General features: G+C 43.7%; 1 protein-coding gene across 1 annotated transcript in view; it reads left to right on the top strand.

Moving 5' to 3' along the window:
- The window catches only part of LOC147678444 (vomeronasal type-2 receptor 1-like), a 109,086-nt gene that overhangs the window by 32,786 nt on the left and 54,926 nt on the right, over positions 1–21,374 (top strand). Inside the window, exon 4 of the mRNA XM_086945630.1 lies at positions 802–1,641. Coding sequence (XP_086801756.1) covers positions 802–1,641 — 840 coding nt within the window. The remainder of the gene's footprint in view (positions 1–801; positions 1,642–21,374) is intronic.

The raw sequence follows: 21,374 nt of genomic DNA on the forward strand, positions 1-21,374 counted from the left end.
CACTGTAGTCAATATTCAGGACCACACCCTGACAATAGCATACATTCCATAACAAGCTGTGATCAACTAGCATATCTCTTGTATACATAGTTGAATTATAAACTGTAATGTAATGTTGAAATGTAATCTAATGTAGATGCGAAAGAGTGTTATCTTTTCTACAACATTAACATATATAATCAATAATAGGCTAAATTCACTGACACATAACAATACAATTTCTTTTTTGCACCACCCTTAAGTGGCGTGCTACCTTTCAGTTGATTTCAATTGCATGTTAATTGACGCAATAATTGATAAACATACTATCGGAAACAGTAGATCTGATAAATCAGACAAGATTTGTCAGGATAAAAAAAGGCAATGTTCTAGCGCAGAACTCTCAATCATTAATCCCCAAGTGGCCAATAATCAAGATTTCAATGTAACATAACATTCACTTATAATAAACCTAAGCATTAGTAATTTGCAAATTATATCGCTATCCCAAAATCTAGGTGGAATAGTGCGCCCAGCCCGGCTCAAGTGGATTCTTAAGGTCTCTAAATGATTAAATGTTTAGGATACCTCAGCAGTGTACACAGTCATATTTCCCAATGGGTTATTCCTCCATTCATTCCTCTGTGTAGTCAGGAGAAAACCATAGTGTTGGTAAATATTGCATTGTAGATCTTAGGAATCTCTTGTCCTTTGTGTTCCACAATCATAAGAGAAAGCGTAGTAAGCTCAAACCTTCTCAATTCTTTGTAGACTATCTAGACATCTGTCAGACTAAAACGATCTGCCCATTTTCCTCTACAGGTCAGTTACTTTTCCACTAGTCCCCTTCTCAGCAACAAGCTACAGTTTCCCTCTTTCTTCAGGACCATCCCTAATGATAACGCCCAGACTCGAGGCCTCACCCGCCTGGTGCTCCACTTTGGATGGACATGGGTTGGGGTCCTTTCTACTGACGATGACTATGGTGAGATGGGTTCACAAATACTGAAGAAGGACCTACAGAAACTTGGCATTTGTATTGCCTTCCATGAGACATTCCCCACAGTCTCCCCAAATCTCAAGATTCAACGCATCATTGGGTTGGTTCAGAAATCTTCAGCCAAGGGTATACTGGTCTTCGCCTCTGACCCATTCATTGTTCCACTGATGGAGGAATTATCCAGGAAAAACATCACTGATAAGGTGTTGATTGCCACCGAGGCCTGGTCCACTTCTGCTAGGGTTTTCACCAAAGAGTTTGCCAATGTCATGGAAGGCACTATTGGGCTTGTCACACCCGAGGGAGCGATTCCAGGCTTCAAAGAGTTCTCCCTCGCTATACGTCCAGCAACATCTTCAGGTGATGTCTTTGTCAGAGAATTTTGGGAATCAGTTTTAGGATGTCAATGGCTTAGTCAGGAGGAGATCCAAACTGTAACAAATGGAGGACAGCACGTGTCAAAGGTGCCCTGCACAGGAGAGGAAACCCTGCAAAACGACAGCATACAGAAGTCTGAGTCTGCATTAAGAGTCAGCTATAACATGTACAATGCAGTCTATGCAGTGGCCCATGCTTTGAAGGATATGCATTCCTGCATACCAGGACATGGTCCATTCAACAAGGAAGCATGCGCAGATATGAGAAGCATCAAACCATGGCAGGTGAGCTGGAAAGCATCACATTTGCTGACCTATATGGGTAACCCAAATGTTCAAATTCATGTCTTGTGATGCTTGGCTGGTTGTTTGCAAATGTTGTCAACTATAATCACATCCCAGACTTGGCTGTTCACCTGCAGAACTGCCGTAAGCTACAAATCCCAATGTAGATTTATTTTATGTCTAATAAAGTTTCAGACTTGTTATTGTCAAGAATCAGGGTGTTCAACATCGATTTATGTGGGACATAGGCATACCAGAGTTTCTGGCTATCCTCTGACTACATAAAATGTTTACATTTACATTAATTGCATGTAAATTCAACTCATTTGTATTTACTTAAGAATTGATGTGACTCCAGTCCTCTTGCACCTACTTTGGCCACCCACGGCATTGACGATGTGTCACTGTTAGGGTGCTGCAATGGAATCAAAATCCTACCTGATGAGGAATTCATCAATACTGAGCAACGTCATGGACTTTGGTATCTAAGCAAGAATAGGTGGAATGACTGAGCATATCTGAGAACCAAATCTACCCTCTTCAATTTATGAATATCAGTCAATCAGCTAATTGATAGCTGTTAATGCATTGAAGTGCTGTGGAGAACACAGGTTACTGTGGGAAAATGGGGCCAAATCTCTTCAGATATTGACTAGCAACATTCCGTAAGATTCAATGTGCTTGCACATGCCTGCTCAGTGGCTTCCACCTCCTAAAACTCCCTAACTGGTTCCATGTTTGTTTACTAGCAGCACTCACTTATCTAGACTTACCTTGAATTAGATAAAACTGGTTAGCGATATCAAAATACATGGCTGTTATTCCAAGGTTTCTTGGCACTCACCTCCCTGTCAAACTACCTCTAAATTCTTCACTTAGGGGCTGATTTCAAGTCTTTCAAGTTGATTGTCTCAGCAGAAAGGCCAACACAGCCGAATCTGTGTGACTTTTCGTTTCTGCTTCAAAAATTCATAGGTATGCAAACCCTGGACCTCATTTTCCCGGATGCATTACCCAACCGGGTAAACCCACTTTGAACCCTGGGCATTGTTGAGGGCACCGCACAGCCCATACTTGACCCTTTCAGGGAAAGCTCCCTGTCTGCCACAGGAGAGCCTTCCCTGCCCCTACATACACTGCTAACTCCTCAAACCATGCTTCATTTTACCTTGCCCCCAGGGGGGCGCTGCTAGTGGGGGTCAAAGCTTTAGCTGGGATAGTGCAAGTTTCAGGAGGGACATCCTAGATTTAGATACTGGAGAACTTCAGATTGAGTTAGGATTCACCGTAGAAGATTCAAGAAGAACGTTTCTAAGTGGGTGGAATGTTTATACCACCAATTGTGATACCAAGCATCAGAGTGCGGGAGGGTCAAGCCTCCTACCTATATCCTAGTCATGCCCTGTCTTGTATGAAGTCACACAGTCCGCATAGCATTTAGTCATTTATTTCTAGTTAGGTGCCCCCACAGTCAGTGTTAAGGGGAATCTTCCTTTAGTATGCCTCAGGCCCATGCATCAAAGTCCCCTGTTCTTCCAAAAGGGGTTGGTCAGCACACTAACAGAAAGGTAAAAGCTGGCCAGAAATATCCCTGCAGAGCCCACTTTGGCATGGTGATTATTTCTTAGGGCAGAAATGCAGCCCCCACTCTGACCAAGTGGGAGATCGAACAAACCCCAATAATTCACTGAACCCAATTATTTGAACACCTCAAAATGTACTTCTATTGGTTCGGCTCCAGCACCCATGATCTTACAGTAAGAGTCACCACCGACCACAAAATCAGGCCCAACAATTTAGTAGAGTAAAATCAGAAGACTGGCACCACTAAATAACTGAGCTCAAGATCGATAAAAAGTTAAAGGGTTAATCACGAATATCTCAAAATAGGCAATACAGAGAAATAATGTTAATGCCATGAAGGCTCAGATACTGAGTACAAAATCAGAAATATTCTAAGTCCTAATAGGCAGCAAAGACTCTAAAAAATCTAAAAGTCTCATTATATATTGGACACAGTCTGTGGAGGAAAACAAAAGTATTCCCCCGCACCTCCGACAATAGGTGATTTAATTAGGCCTGGGTGGTAAATTCCGTTCCGTTCGCGGAATTTGCGGAATTTGGGTAATGTTGCGCTCTGCGAGTACACAAAATTGCCCAAAATTCTGCTTTCTGCGACTTCGTGAAATTTTTTACTTTTACAAATGGGGGTGGGATCGCACACTACTCACACACCGGCGGTGTCGCCCCTAAGGACTCTGGTCAATGTAGTAAAGTGTTCGCGATGCATTGTCTTCCGATCTTCTGCTATCTTCGCTGTCTTCGCCATCCCTGGACACGTGTTTCAGGGTATCACCCCTCGTCAGCAGGGATAGGCAGTGTACTGGGGTTGCCGATGGCTGCCAATATCTGCCAGGTATAGTACCACTCAGGCTCGTAGGTGCGGGATCCCAGGCTCGTCAGCCCACTGCTCAAGGGAGCTTTAAAGTTAGAAATGGGGGTGGGGTCGCACACTACTCACACACCGGCGGTGTCGCCCCTAAGGACTCTGGTCAATGTAGTAAAGTGTTTGCGATGCATCATCTTTTGATCTTCTGCTATCTTCGCTGTCTTCGCCATCCCTGGACATGTATTTTGGGGTATCACCCCTCGTCAGCAGGGATAGGCAGTGTACTGGGGTTGCCGATGCTGCCAATATCTGCCTGGTATAGTACCACTCAGGCGCGTAGGTGCAGGATCCCAGGCTCGTCAGCCCACTGCTCACGGGAGCTTTAAAGTTACAAATGGGGGTGGGGTCGCACACTACTCACCCACCGGCGGTGTCGCCCCTAAGGACTCTGGTCAATGTAGTAAAGTGTTCGCGATGCATTATATTTCGATCTTCTGCTATCTTCGCTGTCTTCGCCATCCCTGGACACGTGTTTCGGGGTATCACCCCTCGTCAGCAGGGATAGGCAGTGTACTGGGGTTGCCGATGGCTGCCAATATCTGCAAGGTATAGTACCACTCATGCGCGTAGGTGCGGGACCCCAGGCTCCTCAGCCCACTGCTCACGGGAGCTTTAAAGTTACAAATGGGGGTGGGCCTGGGATTCCGCACCTACGCGCCAAAGTGCAGGTCAAGGCCGTCTCCGCTTCCTGCTTCCACACCCTACAAATGCTCCCCAGGATCTTCAAATGGATCCCCTCCGACACGGGAAAACCATCACCCAGGCCCTAGTCACCAGCAGACTGGACTTCGGGAACGCCCTCTACGCAGGAACTACAACCAAGCTCCTGAGACGGCTGCAACGCATGCAGAACGCCCCGGCATGATTGATCCTCAACGCCCCCTGACGCAGCCACATCACACCCCACCTGAGAGACCTGCATTGGCTCCCCGTCAACAACTGGATCACCTTCAAACTCCTCATCCACGCACACAAGGCTCTACAAAACGCCGGACCAGCATACCTCAACGAACGACTCAGCTTCTACACCCCCACCCGCAGCCTCCTCTTGGCCAACCTTGCCCTCACCACAGTTCCACGCGTCCAGAAAACCACCGCCGGCGTCAGATCCTTTTCCTACCTCGCCGCCAAGACCAGGAACACTCTCCCTACAGGCCTACAACAGACCCAGGACCTACTGGCCTTCAGAAGACTTCTCAAGACCTGGCTATCGATCAGTATCAGCCCCCCTCCATTCCCCCTCCCCCCACCCCCAGCGCCTTGAGACCCTCACGGGTATGTGCCGTGCTTTACAAATGGATTGATTGATTGATTGATTGATTGACGATTACGCAAATTCTGCCCACCCCTATTTTTAATACACATTTTACGCATTAACAGTTAGAAAAACTACAGATTCAGAATGGCATGACTATCATTTGCTAATTATAGACAATTCAGAAACAAGATCATAATTTAAGGTTTTCAAACACAGACCAATTTCTAAGGAAGTGAAATCCATTTATTAGCTCCCTGTAACCTTATGGGTATACAAGGAGAAAATGAACCACTACTAAGGTATTGAACAGCAAGTTTATTTAGGCTTTTCTTCACAATGCAGTTGAACATGTAGTTCTGACTGTCCCGGGGGATTCGGTTATCTTCCTGCTTTGTCTTCGGTTGTCTTCACAGCCCGGTCTCACCGTCTCGCCCGGTTTGAAGAGGAGAAAAGAAAACGTGGCATTTACTTCACTGCTTGAGTCTAGCAACTAAAAGGGGGCAGGGAGTGAGGGTAACAATCGTGAGGAGGAGATAGACCAAACTACCATCACCAGCACCGACCTCGCAAGAACAGTAGCCCGAAGTGATGTGTGAAAAGTGCTCAAAGTAATTGGTATCCTGGTACCTCCCGCTCCCTCTTTTACCCGGGTTCCCTTTTATGAAAACGAAGTAGGTTTCTAAAGTGCCCCCGTACCTGGCTGAGCCACGCTTCTTCCTGCGTGTGGCTGGGCGATGCGTGGGGTCAGTGGCCTCCTGGCTTCTCTCTCGGCGGTTCTTCCGGGTCTCCCTCTCGCTACGACGTTCCGTTGTCGGCTTGCTTCGTCTCGGGTTCGCTGGATCTCCACACCGACTCGGCGTCCTCCGTTCCTTGCTCCTCACGTCGGTTTCTTCTCCTCGGCTCGATGTCTCCTCGGCACAACAACAGCTCCGCGTCTTCTGGGTCCTCCTTTTCTTCTGCAACGGCCAATGGAGATAGGCCGACGTCCTCTGACGTCTGGGGGTTGGATTCACAGTCAGGAAAGTCCAGGCTTCCCTTAAAGGGCCCGGACCAGTCCTGTAGGGGAGACGGAGAGTCAGTCACGGGGAACAATAAAGGTGACTCCGTGACCCTGTGACACTCCCACAGCAATAGAAATCAAGAGACGTAAAATACAAAATGAAATATTCTCAAACAAAGACTCATACATTACTGTGATATCAAGCCTACATGGACCTTCCAAAGGAGGTGCCCTTCAGAATGATACATCAGGAACAAAATTGAAAGTTTAATTCACAATACTTGCTCTCTAAAGAAAAAAACCATGCTGCCCTCCAACGAAACTCTGGTGAGAGAAGAATCACAGGGAGACATTGATTGGGAGGGCAATTGAGCTGAACAAGATGAGCAGAACACCAGAAACTGAATCCATAACAATGACGTTACATATGAAAATATGGCATCACTAAAATGAGTTCATAATAGCACTTCTAAACATTATACTTATATCATTTTAATCGCAAAAATTGCAATCTATCGGTTATGACTATATTCATCATAAAAATCAGCAATATGTAGTTTGTTTGCCACCTAAACCTACAAACTTGATAATTTTCCCCCTCTGATTATTTTTAATAGTCATTAAAATTCCATTAGCAACTTTAATTATCAGCCATTAACTAGAGACTTTTTCAACCACTTTGGTTGTCGAGCATTTTCCGTCACCATCTTTAACCGTTTGTAGCCAAATTTATATATCCTCCAATCATACATTGTAACAAAGTTAGTACAAGAAACTGCACAAGCATTGTGATTATTTCAGCATTGGGACTGACTGAAGAAAACCAACACCTACACTAACTAAGCACTCACCAACCCTACCAAAATATTTCCCTAAATCACTAAACCAAGAGCCTCCAGCTTAACATTGCCCATGTTCCTTCTAAGACCTAGGGCGAGATTTATCCACTGATTGCGTTGGCCTTGCGGAAGGTGTTACATGGGTAGAGCGTTAGTGTTCCCATGCATCCACCCATACTTTATGTTATGTTATGTTATTCAGGATTTGTTAAGCGCACGGGCACCCAGAGGTTTCATGGCGCTAGTGGTGCGAAAGGATGATAAACAGTAACCTAACCGTGCGCTTGCCTGAATAACCAGGTCTTCAGTGCGCCCCTGAATTCCATAAGATTAGTGCATCTCGGGAGTGACAAGGGAAAAGAGTTCCAGATCTTTGGGGCCAAATGAGCAAATCGGCATCCGCCAAGACGTTTCTTTTTGAAGGAAGGCAGAGTGAGGAGGGACAGGTGGGCAGAGCGGAGATTGCGAGTCGGTTCATGTTTGTTTATGAGGTTGTTAATAAACTTAGGGCTTTTTCCAAGGAGAGCCTTAAAGGCCAAGCAGCCTACCTTGAAAGTTACCCGTTGGGCTATAGGTAGCCAGTGAAGAGTGGCCAGCAGTGGTTTCGCTGAACTCCTACCGTTGCTTTTGAAGATTAGTCTGGCCGCCTGATTTTGCAAGATTTGCAGGCGTTTAGACAGAACCAAGGGGAGGCCTAAATAGATGGAATTAGAAAAATCTAATCGGGAGAGGACCAAGGCGATAACCACCCATTTTCAGATTTAACATGAGTAGTAAACCTTGGAATGCGTCAAAATAGTATGCCTTTCACACTGAAGTGAACCATGGAGGGATATTAATTGTCTCCATGTTGTTTAATCTTTCTAAGTATGCTGCATTCTGCAGCACAATCAGATAGAAGAAAACCACTCTAAGGTAGTTTTTGTGCAGGAAGGTGTCCCTTCCAGCACAAAAACACTCCTGCCTGTATCACAGGCAACCTTGCACCATGGCATAATGGTGCCTGAATTGGCACTAGGCACGCGCCATATCTTTATAAATATGGCACATTCCAGCCATTCCAGCCCTCTCCATTTGACACAGCACAGTGCATCAAGGTGCCTTGCTGTGTTGTGCTGCGTCACAAAATTGATGAATTCAGCCTTCAATCTCATGAGTTAAATTAGTCATATTTATAATAAACAATAGCTCCACTATTGTCTGGTATGTATGTATAACACCTATTAGCCTTAATCACCTTACAGACTCTCCCTTCTTTTGCCCTAATAAATACCTAAAGGCAGACGATTTTGCATACACAGAGCCCTTATTGCTAACATTTCTACATTTACTAGCTTAAAAGGTCCTGCTGTCTCTACAGCAAGTCTATCCACCACCTTAAACCAATGCCTAGTTTTCACATCATTCATTGCCACTTCCGTAGAAGGAATTACTGGACCGAGTATACCCCAAACTACTTGTACAAAATTTCCTCTCACTTTACTCAAACTATGTCCAACTATCAATTCATTCATATGTTGAACCCTGTGATTCACTAATGCTAGATAACATGAACCAACTCAATTTGTCTGCAAATTGAAACATGCATTTTTTCCACAAACATATTAAAATCCCCTCATATTAGGTTCTTCAACAAGAAAATGATTTCTGCAAACTTCATAAGTTCTTTCACACACACACTCTCCCTTACAAATTCTACCTCACTTCTCTATATGAAGGTAAGCCTAACCACACACAACTCATTTCTTCTCCCTTCTCAAACTAGGATGTGAATGTGAAAATCTGAATTCTACTTCTTCCCTTATCTCCTCCAATTCGATTTTCTATTCTTACCATTTCTCACCACTTTTACTCATCTCTCATTATATTCTCTAATTAAATCATACACCTCTGAGTTTTGTTATAGACTCATTACTGCTGCCGGACCTATTCCACCCATATTGAGGGCACAATTGCTGTGCTGGGTCTTTTGGTGGCTCTCACCTGACTTCTTCATTGACTGTCCGCCTGCCTCAGCCTGACTTGGCCTTCCGAGGCCCCACGGAGACAGGGCCTGAGGGCGGGGTCTCTGTGTGCCCAGAGTCGGCAGCCAGAGCTCATTTCAAATAGTTGCCAGACGGTTCTGTGTTTCCTGGGAGCGCCCTGAGTGGGACCAACCTGCATTGCGGCGGACCAGGACGCTGCTGACATCTGGCCTGCTGTGTGCCGAGATCCCAGCGCATGGCCCATGCACTGGCTTGCTGTGGACCCAGCATTCTCCTTGAGCTCCCTGCTGATTTTATTAGGTGAAACTTAACATTTCAGGGACCTGGAGCCAGGACCTTTGCCTGCCGATTGCTGGATGGTGGGACTTCATCGAGTTGAGAAGTCGGGTCTTGCATGCATGTGTCTGGTTTAAACTCCTGCACTCCCTTGGTGGGGATAATTTTATTTCCCGCATATCCCACTAATGCAAAACCCTCGGCTCCCACTCACTCTTGAGCAATTGGTAGAGCGTACTCTTTGCACACACAACTTGTGACCTGTTTATATGTGGTGTGCTCACGCCCATTTCCACTATGGCTAAGGAAGAACAATTGACGTCTATGGACAGATTTACTTTCTGTTGTTTATGCATTTCATTACGGTCTGTGCTACATGCTTACCCTATTGAACCTAGGGATTTCTCACCACTCACATTGATGATAGCTTCCCCAAATAATAGCCATCTTGCTTCTAAATTATATCACACTGCCTTACAATTAAAGCCTGCTGGAGTAGAGAGCGCCAGGGCTGCATGGGAATGTGATCTGGGTATCCCTCTTTTGGATAAGATTTGGTTTTACTGCTCCATGCAGACTAAACCTGTTCCAGGCAACACCAGGTGTAAATTATTGCATTAAAAAGTTCTCCACGAAACCTACAATACCCCTGATGCACTGGCAAAATTTGACCCTACTAGATACCACCGGTGCCCAAAATGTCAGGCGGACCATGCAGATTTCCTTCATTTGGCATTGACCTGTGGGGTGATAGCATCCTTTTGGATAGACATCTACTCCACCCTCTCGCTTATGGTTGAACAACCACTTACTGCTGTCCCTCAATTGCTTCATTGGGGTATGTTGAGCCATTTCCATTGCGACCACGTCGCTTTACTGCTATTGCTTTACTTCTAGCTAAACAACAAATTTTGCTTCACTGCGGTACTCTCATCCCCACCTCCCAAATTGGCAGCCTGGCTGAAAGATTTGTCCTACTGTGGTACTAATTCCTAGCTGTATGGAATACATCCAGGCCTAAAGATATTTGGCAAATACTGCAGAACTATTTGTTGTCTATTGATCCTTCTACGGACGATGAAATAACAGATTAAATATTTGTTCTTTTGCCATATGTTATATCAGTCACTCCTCTTTGTGACACCCGATGTGCCATTCTGTTTTTGAGGTAAGTTATGTGTTTACAAATTTCCCCCTTTATTTATGTCACTTGTCTATTATTATATGCTTTTTCCTCCTGGTATCCTACTGTACCACATATGTGAGTGTTGTTTCAAAATTCAGTATATGTACATGTTGATTAAAATGATAAAGATTTTTAAAAAAACAATATTGTAATAAGTAAAGTTAGTTCTACGTTGTTTACAGCAACTGCTTTACTCCATCTTGCCTTGAGAAGAAAAATCCTTACTGGGAGAAAATTAAAATGTCAACAAAAGAAATCTTCTAAACAATAATATTTTTCTTCTTGTTTCATTAAAAAATAATCAAAACAAAAAATGATTCCTATTTTCTCCTTTTCCTAAACGTTTATGTATTAGTTTCAAAGGTTTTTCTCAAAGTGCATTGGGTTCCTTCTTTACATTAGTGATTCTTCAATGTGCTCAAAACTAGTTGGAACACTCTAAACATTCATAGGTCTCTGTTCAACAATTCTCCTCAAGTTGTCAATGTCGCTAGCAAAGTCTCTCTGTCAACAGTTTTAGAATTCACTTTTTTCCAATAGTCTCTATTTCACATTTAAGGTGATTTTTCTCCTTCTGTTTCAAACTATGTCCCTGGCTCACTTTCAAACTTGTACTGGCATTGATTCATCAATTAATGCATATTTGCGATTTGGAACGCTATCTTATTGATCTCTTGGCAGGTAGTTATTCCTTCCCAATAGTTTCTGAGTCTTATTGTCTCACAGGTTTTCTTTCTGGCTCACTGTACTTTCCTTTGCAAGCTCTCTTCCTTGGAATATCATTCTTCGCTTTTCCCTTTCGGCAACGTCAATTGTCTCTTGACTCTTTAAGTAACTTTGGCTTGAGCTCAGAACTGAACTCAAACTTGAGCTTGACCTTATATTTGTACTTTGGTCAATTCTGTCTCTGTCTGCTTTGTTCACAGTGAACTTCTTTCCCTTGGGGTGTTTTTAACATTGATCTTCAACTGCAACTGTTCACTGTTTGGATCAGAGACTACTTTTTCCTGCTGACACTCATGTTTTTTTATTTTGTACAGTAACAGCTCTTCAGTCTGATCATTGTTCTGAAGCTGGACTTTAGGGGTTTCAGGTTCTTCATCAGAATTTTCACTAAACTGATACTTCACTCTTTCTATTTGCCTTTGCACTCTGTTGTTTGTCTTTACCAGCTTCAAAAACTGTATCTTCACCAGCTTCAAAATAGAATTCTTTACTTCCCCCAGATTCACTCTGTGAACTAAAACCTGAATTTGTGAGTGGTTTTGCTCAGATCACTCGACTTGTCCATTTCTTCAGTTGCTCTCACTTTATTTGTGTGTGCAGCATGGATCCACTTTGGCACCTGCGCATTTCACAGATACGTCCTTCATCAAGATCACCTGGTTTGGCACTTTCAAACACTCATCCAGGCACCCCTTGGGAACATGTTTATAGATTACGATCCAATTCCCAGGGCTTAATTCACAGCAGGGGATCTCTTTGCATTTTCTATTGCCACATTCACCTTATGAGAAACAGATTTCACCATATCAGCCAGATCTTTGCAATAATCTAGCACAATGTCATCAGTTATTGAAACTAGTGCAGCTGTTGGTACAAATGCAAATGTCTTTGCCTATTCATGGTGATTTCATGGGGCAATAAACCAATTTACCTGTCAGGAGTACTTCTCATACTCATCAAAACAAGAGGAAGAGCATAAGGCCTCTTTAAACCAGTTGTAGCTACCACTTTTGCCAGTTTAATCTTAAAAGTGCAATTTGTCCATTCCACAGAACGTGAGGAGTGTGGTCGATGACTACAATGGAATCTCTGACTGATATTGAATGTTTTACAGATTTTCTGTAGAACTTCATTGTTGAAGTGTGCTCCGTGATCAGTTTCAATAGAATTTGGAAAGTCAAATCATGATATTAACTCCCAGAAAACCAACTTGGCAATTGTAAGGCCATCTGCTCTTCTTGTGGGAAATGCTTTCACCTATTTAGAACACAAGCTGATAATTACTAAGACATACTTCAAACCATTACAGTGTGCCATCTCAATAAAATCGGTTTGAGTTCTTCTGATCTTGTGAATGGGCCTTCTGATTTACCAATATGGCTAATAATTGTGACTGTTAGGCATGTCAACCTTAGCCTTAGAAAGGTCTTTCTCCAAACTTATTGCCTTACTCATCCATTTTTGCTGACCTCATAGTTGTTTGCCTTAGGACTCTGTGCACTTTACCACTGCTTACCAGAGCTAAAGTGTGTGTGCTCCCTCCCTAAAACCTGTTAAAATTAAGTCACACTAAATTGCTATATTCAATTTACTTGCAGGTCCCTAGTAAAGTTGCACTACATGTATCAGTTGCGTGTAAATTAAATGATGCTAGTTGGCCTGCAGTACTCACTTTGCCATCCACTTGAGTAGCCCTTTAAACATGTCTCAGGCCTGCCATTGCAGCCTGTGGGTAAAGTTTGAAAGTGGCATTTTGACCGTCAAAATAAAAATGTTGCCAGGCCTAAACCTTCCTTTTTAGTTCCTGTAAGTATCCCTTAAAGAAGGCTCTAAATATCCTACAGGCCAGGAGGCAGTATATTTAATAGTTGGACATGTACCTCAAACTTGTACATGCCCTGATAGTGAAAAACTCCTACATTTGTTTTTTACTTCTGCAATGCCTGCCTCTCCCATAGTATAACATTGGATTACCTTATTCCATTTACTAAGTGCTAACGTACAATTGGAAGCAGATAGAAATGTAGAGTTGGTGCCTAAAAAAGTTAGCATTTTCCTGGCCTAAACATTTGATGCCTGCAGCCTGTATCATGGGTCATATGATCAGGTCTCGTTATCAGCTGGTCTTTGCGTATTATTCCTAGACAGTGATACAAATGGGGAATAGGTGTTGGCAGGATGGGTCATCCCCAACTTGATAATGGGGAGGAGATGTCACCTACGATGCTTACACATTACAGAGACTCTGCCTTAGCACACTCACAAAGGGTTTCACACTGGTCATTTGTACCCTCCGACAAACTGGGGCTAGGACAAGGGGGAAGACAATTCCAAACACCTCTACCCGTGTAAACCTCGAGGACCTTCCACTTCATCAAAGCTGCCACCAAGTACAGATATTATACCGTCACACCTAACTTTTCAGTACACCTCTGGACCTGTAGAAGACTCAAAAGGACTACTCTGCAGGTCTGCTGCAAGAAGGACTGCTACTCTGCTGTCTGCTACTTGCTTGCCTTGCTGCCTGCTGTCTTGCTGCCTCAGTGAAAAGGACTGAACCTGCATCTTGATCCCAGCACCACCAGAATGTCCCCACAGGAAATTTGTCTGGCCTCCTGATCAGAGCCTCAGGGGCAGAAAATGCTCCCATCAACTTAAACCCAGCACTGGAATCTGTTTGCTCTAAGCCGTGTCCCACAAGTGGGTCCACCCCAGTACTGAACTCTTGGAAGTGAGAGTGAAGGTGTTTTGCAAGCCAAGTTATCGCCTTTTGGGTAGAACTGAAGCAGTCCGATGCATCTTTTTCAAGCACAGGATAGGAACCGCTGCTGTGTGACACATCCCTGATACTGGACCTCACATCACAGCTCCTCCAAACTGTCACTGCATGACACATCCCCAATGTAGGACTCAGCATTGCAAGCCTCTGTCAATAGCATCCTCAACAATGACGCAGGACCATTCATTACAAGCCTCGTTGACGGCCCCATCAGAACTGCCACTGTACAAGGAATCTCCGAAGAAGGGCATTGCAGCCCACACCTTCCTCAGAACAGCAGCCCTGTGACACATTCTCAATGCTGGATCTTGCAATGCTCTGCAATCATGATTTAAGGAACTTTGCTCAGTGGGCCTAAATTCAGCCCCGTATCTGGCCTACGCTTCATAGCGGTAAGCCTCAAACTAAGACTTTGTCCAGGCCCAGTGTGACTGGATAATCACAGTTAGCACTTTGTGCTTCAAGACACTCTTTTTAGCTGAATCTTAAAAATTGCATAGCTCAGGGTCTACTGATTTGATTCTTGTTTTTTATGTCCTAAATCATTTATTACATGTTACTGTCTTTTTCTAAATTGGTGTGGGATTTTTCTTGTGTGGCATTTTCACTATTTTACTGTTTGTAGTGCTGCATAAATACTTTACACATTGCCCCTAAGTTAGCCTGACTGCTTTTGTGCCAAAATCCCAAAGCGTTAAGTACAATCAGTAACCCAATTTCTACAGTGGCTGTCTTTTTACCTTGGTTATTTGAATGACATATCAGACATTGGTTACAAATATCCTCAACAAAATTCCCAAATACTGTATTTTCCTAGTACTTTTTGAAAATTGCAACTAAGGGGGTCATTACGACAGTGGACGGACTTCAGTCAGTCCGCTTTTGTGTCGGGGGTGGGTCCACCCGCCTACAAGGTGGCGGTCCCACAGGGGGTATTACAAAGCGACTGCCACTGTGGTGGTAGTTTTTGCCATACTTTACATTGCGGCGGGTGCTGTTGGCTGCAGCACCCGCCACAATGTATAAAATACAGTGTTTACATTTCCCTGCACTACGTGGCAAGCACCATGTGGTACCTGCCACATGGTGCAGGGAAATGTAGGGGGGCAGCATAGGTGCCCCGCAACCCCCAAAAGAAAGTGCCCATGCTGAAGGGGGGCCTAGTACGGGCCCCCAAGGTCCCTTTCTGCCAACTTGTCATGTCGGTTTAACCGCCATGAACAGGCAGGCGGAAAGAGATATCATAATGCCGGCGGCGGTGCCTGACTGGCACCGCCACCATGCTGAGCAATGAGGTTGGTCTGACAGGCGGTCGGAAAATGACCGCCTGTCGGAACCGTGGTGATTGGTCTTTCCGTCTGCCACGTTTCCACCCGCCTTAGTAATATGGCGGGTGGAAAACAGTAGTACGATGACGGAGGGTCTGCCACCAACAGGCTGTCGGTGGCATGCCTACCGCCATCGTAATCTGTCCCTAAGCTATCTCTTCCTGTATGTGTTTGGTTGTGTAAATACCTGCACATAGGAAGTAACCTGGAATACGGAAGAGCATACTTATGCTCTGCATTGACATATAAATCCTGATAATCCTGTTGAAAACCTATCTTCTCCATCATTTTCGGGAGCATCTTCCTGCAAATCTCTCAACTGGCTCAAAGATATCTGCATTGAATCCATAAAAAAACAATTCACATTATCTGACTTTGGACTATATCTGTTTCCACTTCCTCTGTTACTCCTCCCTGCACAACAGACTTTTTCTGTAATGCATAGCGTCTAATGTAATGTAATGTAATGTAATGCAAGCAGCTAACGCCCCCAGGGAAATTTTTAAAATCTTTCAATCCCTGGCAACTACACCCAGGACTATTAGTCCTATTCAGAATCCACAGGAACACTGCGATGAGTTAGCTATCTTTTTTGCATCTAAGGTGTCGAACATCTATTCCGGCTTTGCATCAGTGACAGACATCCCAGATAATTGGAAGAGAGAAAAAAAGGAGGACCTGGATATGGACTCCAACCCATCAGTAGATCTCAAAGCCTTTCCTTCATTGGACTTGGCTGAAGTGGATAGTCTCCTTAGTAAGCTTAAATCTGGCTCCCCGTTAGACGCTGCTCCCCCGGCAGTTCTTAAACAGGTATCAGGGACAGTATGCCCTGTGATAACGCAGGTCATTAACGCGTCACTGGCCGCCGGTGTAGTGCCCCCCAAATGGAAGAAGGCCAAGGTCAGAGCTTTGCTTAAGAAACCTAGCTTAGACCCTGAAGACCTGGCCAACTATAGGCCTATTTCACTATTACCAACTATCAGCAAAATAGCTGAAAAATATGTGAATCGGGTCCTTTCTTCCTTCATTGAATCCACGGAAGGATTGCACCCCACCCAGACCGGGTTTAGAGCAAAACAGGAAACGGAGACAGCCCTGGTAGCAGTAGTGGAGGCAGTTAGAGGTATAGTGGATGCAGGAGGCTGTGCTGCGGTGGTCCTGTTGGACCTCAGCGCAGCCTTCGACACAGTAAACCACTCTCTTCTGCTGCATCGGCTGCATCTTACAGGAGTCTCTGGATTGGCCATTAAATGGCTCCATTCTTTCTTATCCGACAGAAGCTTCTCCGTCTTTGAGGGAGAGGTGTCATCCAGCCAGCTGCAACTGAATCACGGCGTCCCCCAGGGTTCCTCCCTCAGCCCAACTCTGTTTAATATCTATATGAGACCTTTGGCTGAGGTGGTTCTTCCCTGGGGAATCCAACTTGTTACCTACGCCGATGACACGCAGCTGGTGGTTTCCTTGGTGAGGAACGATGTTTCAAATCCGGGGATCAACAATCTGACCCCATGTCTCACCAAGGTTCTGGAATGGATGACTTCCTCCTTTTTAAAGTTAAATGGGGCCAAAACAGACATCATGCTCCTAGGTTACAAGGCCCCAATTAACCTTGATCCTTGGTGGCCTCACTGCCTAGGACCTCCCCCAGCACCCAAGACTCATATAAAGAGCTTAGGGATCTGGCTAGACTCCTCTTTAGGATTTCAATACCAAGCAAAAAAGGTAGCCGGAACCTGCTATGGGCTGCTGAGAGTCTTAAAAAAAGTGCTAGACCTTCTGCCTTTCGAAGCCAGAAGATTGCTAGTCCAGTCATTGATTATGTCACGGCTGGATTATGCTAATGCCGTCTACATGGGGGCTCCGGTCGGCACCATAAAAATTCTGCAATCGGTACAGAATTGTGCTGCTCGACTACTCATGAAAGTCCCTAAAAGATGTTCAGCAAAAGCCGCACTTCAATCCCTGCACTGGCTATCCATCAAGGGAAGGATAACTTTTAAGACCATGTGCATGGCGCATAAATCCATCCATGGGGCTGGCCCGCCTATCCTGGATCCCCTTTTTCGTCGCCACCAATCAGTGAGATCTCTGAGATCCAACCAGCGGAATTTGCTGGTAGTTCCCAGGATGAAGCTGGCCCGGATGGGTGGCCGTCGACTCTCGGTGCATGCAGCTAAAGAATGGAACGCACTCCCAGATGCCATTAGGCATGAGTCAAACCACCTTGCTTTCAGGAAGCGCTTAAAGACGCACCTTTTCCAATAGTGTCTTTACTTTCCTTTGTCTTACAGCGCTGGGATGCTCAAGAGTAGCCATGCGCTATAAAAGAAAGTATTCATTCATTCATTCATTCTTACCATTTGATCTGCGTATCTGTTACCAAGAGTAATCATATCTGTTATGAACTGTGCACTTAACCACAGCAATCTCCATTGGTTTGTTTATAGCTTTCAACAAATTTAATAAGTACACAATGTTTTTATGGGATCTTCTGAAGATGTCATAAATCCCCTTTGTGATCATATATGGCCATATTCATGAACAACAACAAAACCATACTGACTGTCTGTGTAAATCATATTTAAATTCTTTCTTTGATAAGCAGCAAGCTCTTGTTAAGGCAACCAATCCTGCCCCTTGTGCTGAAGTTACATTTGGCAAAGGAGATAGTTTGAGAGACTCATAAGTGTGGTGAACTGAATAGGCTGCTCTCAATTCTGCCTACTGACGTCTAAAATAAGAACCATAAACAAACAATGTCAGATCAGCCATTTCCAAAGGTGTCTGTTTCATATCTGGTCTTAGTTTTCTGTATAATTCAGTCACCTCTAAACAACCATGGTCCAATTTGTCATCAGTTTCATCTTCATCTTTACAGTTCTTGTCTGAAACAAGAAGCAGTGTTGCTGGATTTAGGCCATTGCAACTTCAAATAGAAATGTTCTGTGCCGCAGGTATGATCTGTTTATATGGAGTCAATCTACTCTTCGTGATATGCTGAGTTCTTGTCTTGTTGAAAGGATCTCAACAGAATGAGGGACATAAACGATTACAGTTTGACCCAAATCACAATGCCTTCACTTTGTTAAATTGCCTGGCAAGCAGCTGCAACCAATTTCAAACATCCTTCAAGATGTACAGAAACCAATAAAGCATACAAATACACATTAATCCTCCATGATCTGGGTGAGAATTGAAAGGGCATATCTATCTTTCTCAAGACAAAAGACAAAATCCATCCAATTGTAATCAGGCATGTGAGTGTGAATGCATAACACAAATGATCTTTCAATTTCTAAAATGCATCAATGCATTCATCATCACATGCTCCTGGATCTTAATAATCACTGCATGTTAACCTCACTAAAGGCTTTGCAATCAAGGACAAGTTTAGAATCGACTGATGGCAGTGTCCAACAATCCAAAGAAACATCAGAACCTTCCTTTGGGTGGTTGGCTGTCTCAATTACAAAATTTCAGAAACATGTTTTTTGGAGACTTTTCTTACACCTCTTTTAATATGGTGAACGCGATCGGAACCCTTGGCAGTTTTCCAAAAACTCCTTTCTTCCATGGTCTGTGCATTAAAGACACGCAGGAATTACTTATAGGGGAACCCTACTAAATTAGATGTGCTCTTACGCAACCACCCGCTGCAACCAAATTTGTGAGAGCCCAAATCCCAATAATTCACCGAAACCCAATATTTGAACACTCCAAAATATACCTCTGACTTTCCGGCTCAATCACCATTGATCTTGCTATAAGATTCACCACCCTCCAAAAACAAGCCCCACAATTTAGCAGAGTGAAATCAAAAGAAGGACTGGGACCAATCAATAATTGAATTTAAGATCAAGAAAAAGGTAAAGAGTTTTATTACAAAAATATCAAACAGGCAATACAGGGAAATGCAGTAAATACCATGAAGGCTCAAATACAGAGGACACAATCAGAAATCCTTTGAATCCTAATAAGCAGTAAAGTCTTTCAAAAATCTAAATGTAAAACCCATAAAGAGCACCGACAGCATCTTGAGGGTAAAGAACACTCTCAATTAAATTGGGCAGAGTCTCAGAAGGAAATGAAAAGTCTTATTCCGCATCCCCAAAACCAGGGGTTTTTATACACATTTTACACATTAACAGTTAGCAAAACTGCAGATTGAGCATGGTATGACTATTGTTACATAACACATAGATAGTGGAGAGATGCACTCCTTTGTTCTCTTATAATTATTCAACAATACTTGTAATGTCCACTTTCAACTTTGTCGGCGTGCTCGCTCTCCGCGCTCTGCCCATTTGCGCTGCAAACAAGTGAAAACACAAGGGTTCGGTCCCCATATAGCTGCGACAGCCTATTATAATGAATTTAATGAATTAAATTCTGAATCAACCTTTTCATTACTCCACTTTTTGACCAAAAATGTTCATCCTTATATTTCTCTGCTTGTCTTCAATCCATTATATTAATTTTAATTGTTCCTGCTTTTAAAACAAACACAGGGAATCACTGTTTCCTCATGCCACGTTTTTATGGCAAATCACCCAATGCATGACTAATGTTACCTCAAATTGGACAAATTAGAAAAAAGATTATAAGTTAAAGCTTTATAACACAAACCCATTTCTAAGGTGGAGGAATCCTTATGTTAGCTTCCATAGCAACACCAATCAAGTGACTTAAAATAGAATATGAAACATTTTTAAAGAAAGACTCCTTACATTAGTGTATTAACCCCTTCACAGCGGCGGCAATTCCGTCGCAGTGCTAGGGGGGTGGGGGGCCGGCCGGCGCTCCCATGCTCGTGACGAAACCGCTCCGTCACGAGCCTCGGGTGCGCTGTGCTGATGACGGAGCGGTTCCGTCACTGCTCAACAGAACGTCCCACAAAAAACAAACATAACAGCCAACCAAAACGAAATCAGTGGTGATTTATTCATTTTCTACCACTCTTAGCCACAATAAATTTCTTATGCAATACATGTAGGTCATGATGGTTGCCCCAATGGGAGCGTGCAAAAATAGAAAAGTGAAGTGAAATTGGTGAAAAAGAAAAAGAAGGAAATTGCAAAGAGCGTGACATAAAAACAGTTTAGCAATTGACCAAAGGATCAATAGTCATCCTTGTATTAACCCCTTCTATAATGCGCGAATTTTGCTGCGGTGCTGAACGTTCCATTTGGCCTATGGAACCATGACGGAACAGTTCCGTCATAAGCACAGGCCAACTTACGCTCATGACGGAACCGTTCCGACATGAGCACGGAAGGGGTTAAGACCTGACCCGAAATCAATTCAACTAGATTTTTCAAATTATTACAGAAATCCTATATAATTAATGAATCAAATGCACGAATAGGGGGGTATATAGCTCCAGGTCAAATATCAGCAAAAGCGTCGACGTTTCGACTCAACTTCTGGCCTCGCGGTGAATTAAGCCTGGGCCGTGCAAGGCTTCATCAGGACTAAGGAGGGCAACCATATAATGTTGGATGACCCTATGGGACAAAAAGATGGTCTAAATAGGCTGTGGTTCATAAGTGAACTGATTAAAAATGAATGGAAGGCAGGGGTTCATTGATTACCCTGACGTTGATAGAAGATTCTATAAGGATTCTCTTATTGTGATTTCATTTAATGAAAACGTCCTTCTAGAAGAATATAATACATTCTATTGAGGACCTGAGGTAAAGACACAACTGTTACACTGCTTAGAGGAAATTAAAGGATATAAAAGGGTTTACCTTCATGGTTATGTGCCCTCAGAAAGAATCACTCGAAAAAGGGGGGCCAAAACGTGGTAACCTATGGGAAGGTGAACACAGTTGAAATCACCAGGATCGTATTCTCTAGACGGTATTCAAATGAACACGAGAAATTAATACCATGTACCTGTAT

The sequence above is a fragment of the Lissotriton vulgaris genome, chromosome 12, assembly GCF_964263255.1.
Source record: "Lissotriton vulgaris chromosome 12, aLisVul1.2, whole genome shotgun sequence".
NCBI lineage: Eukaryota > Metazoa > Chordata > Amphibia > Caudata > Salamandridae > Lissotriton > Lissotriton vulgaris.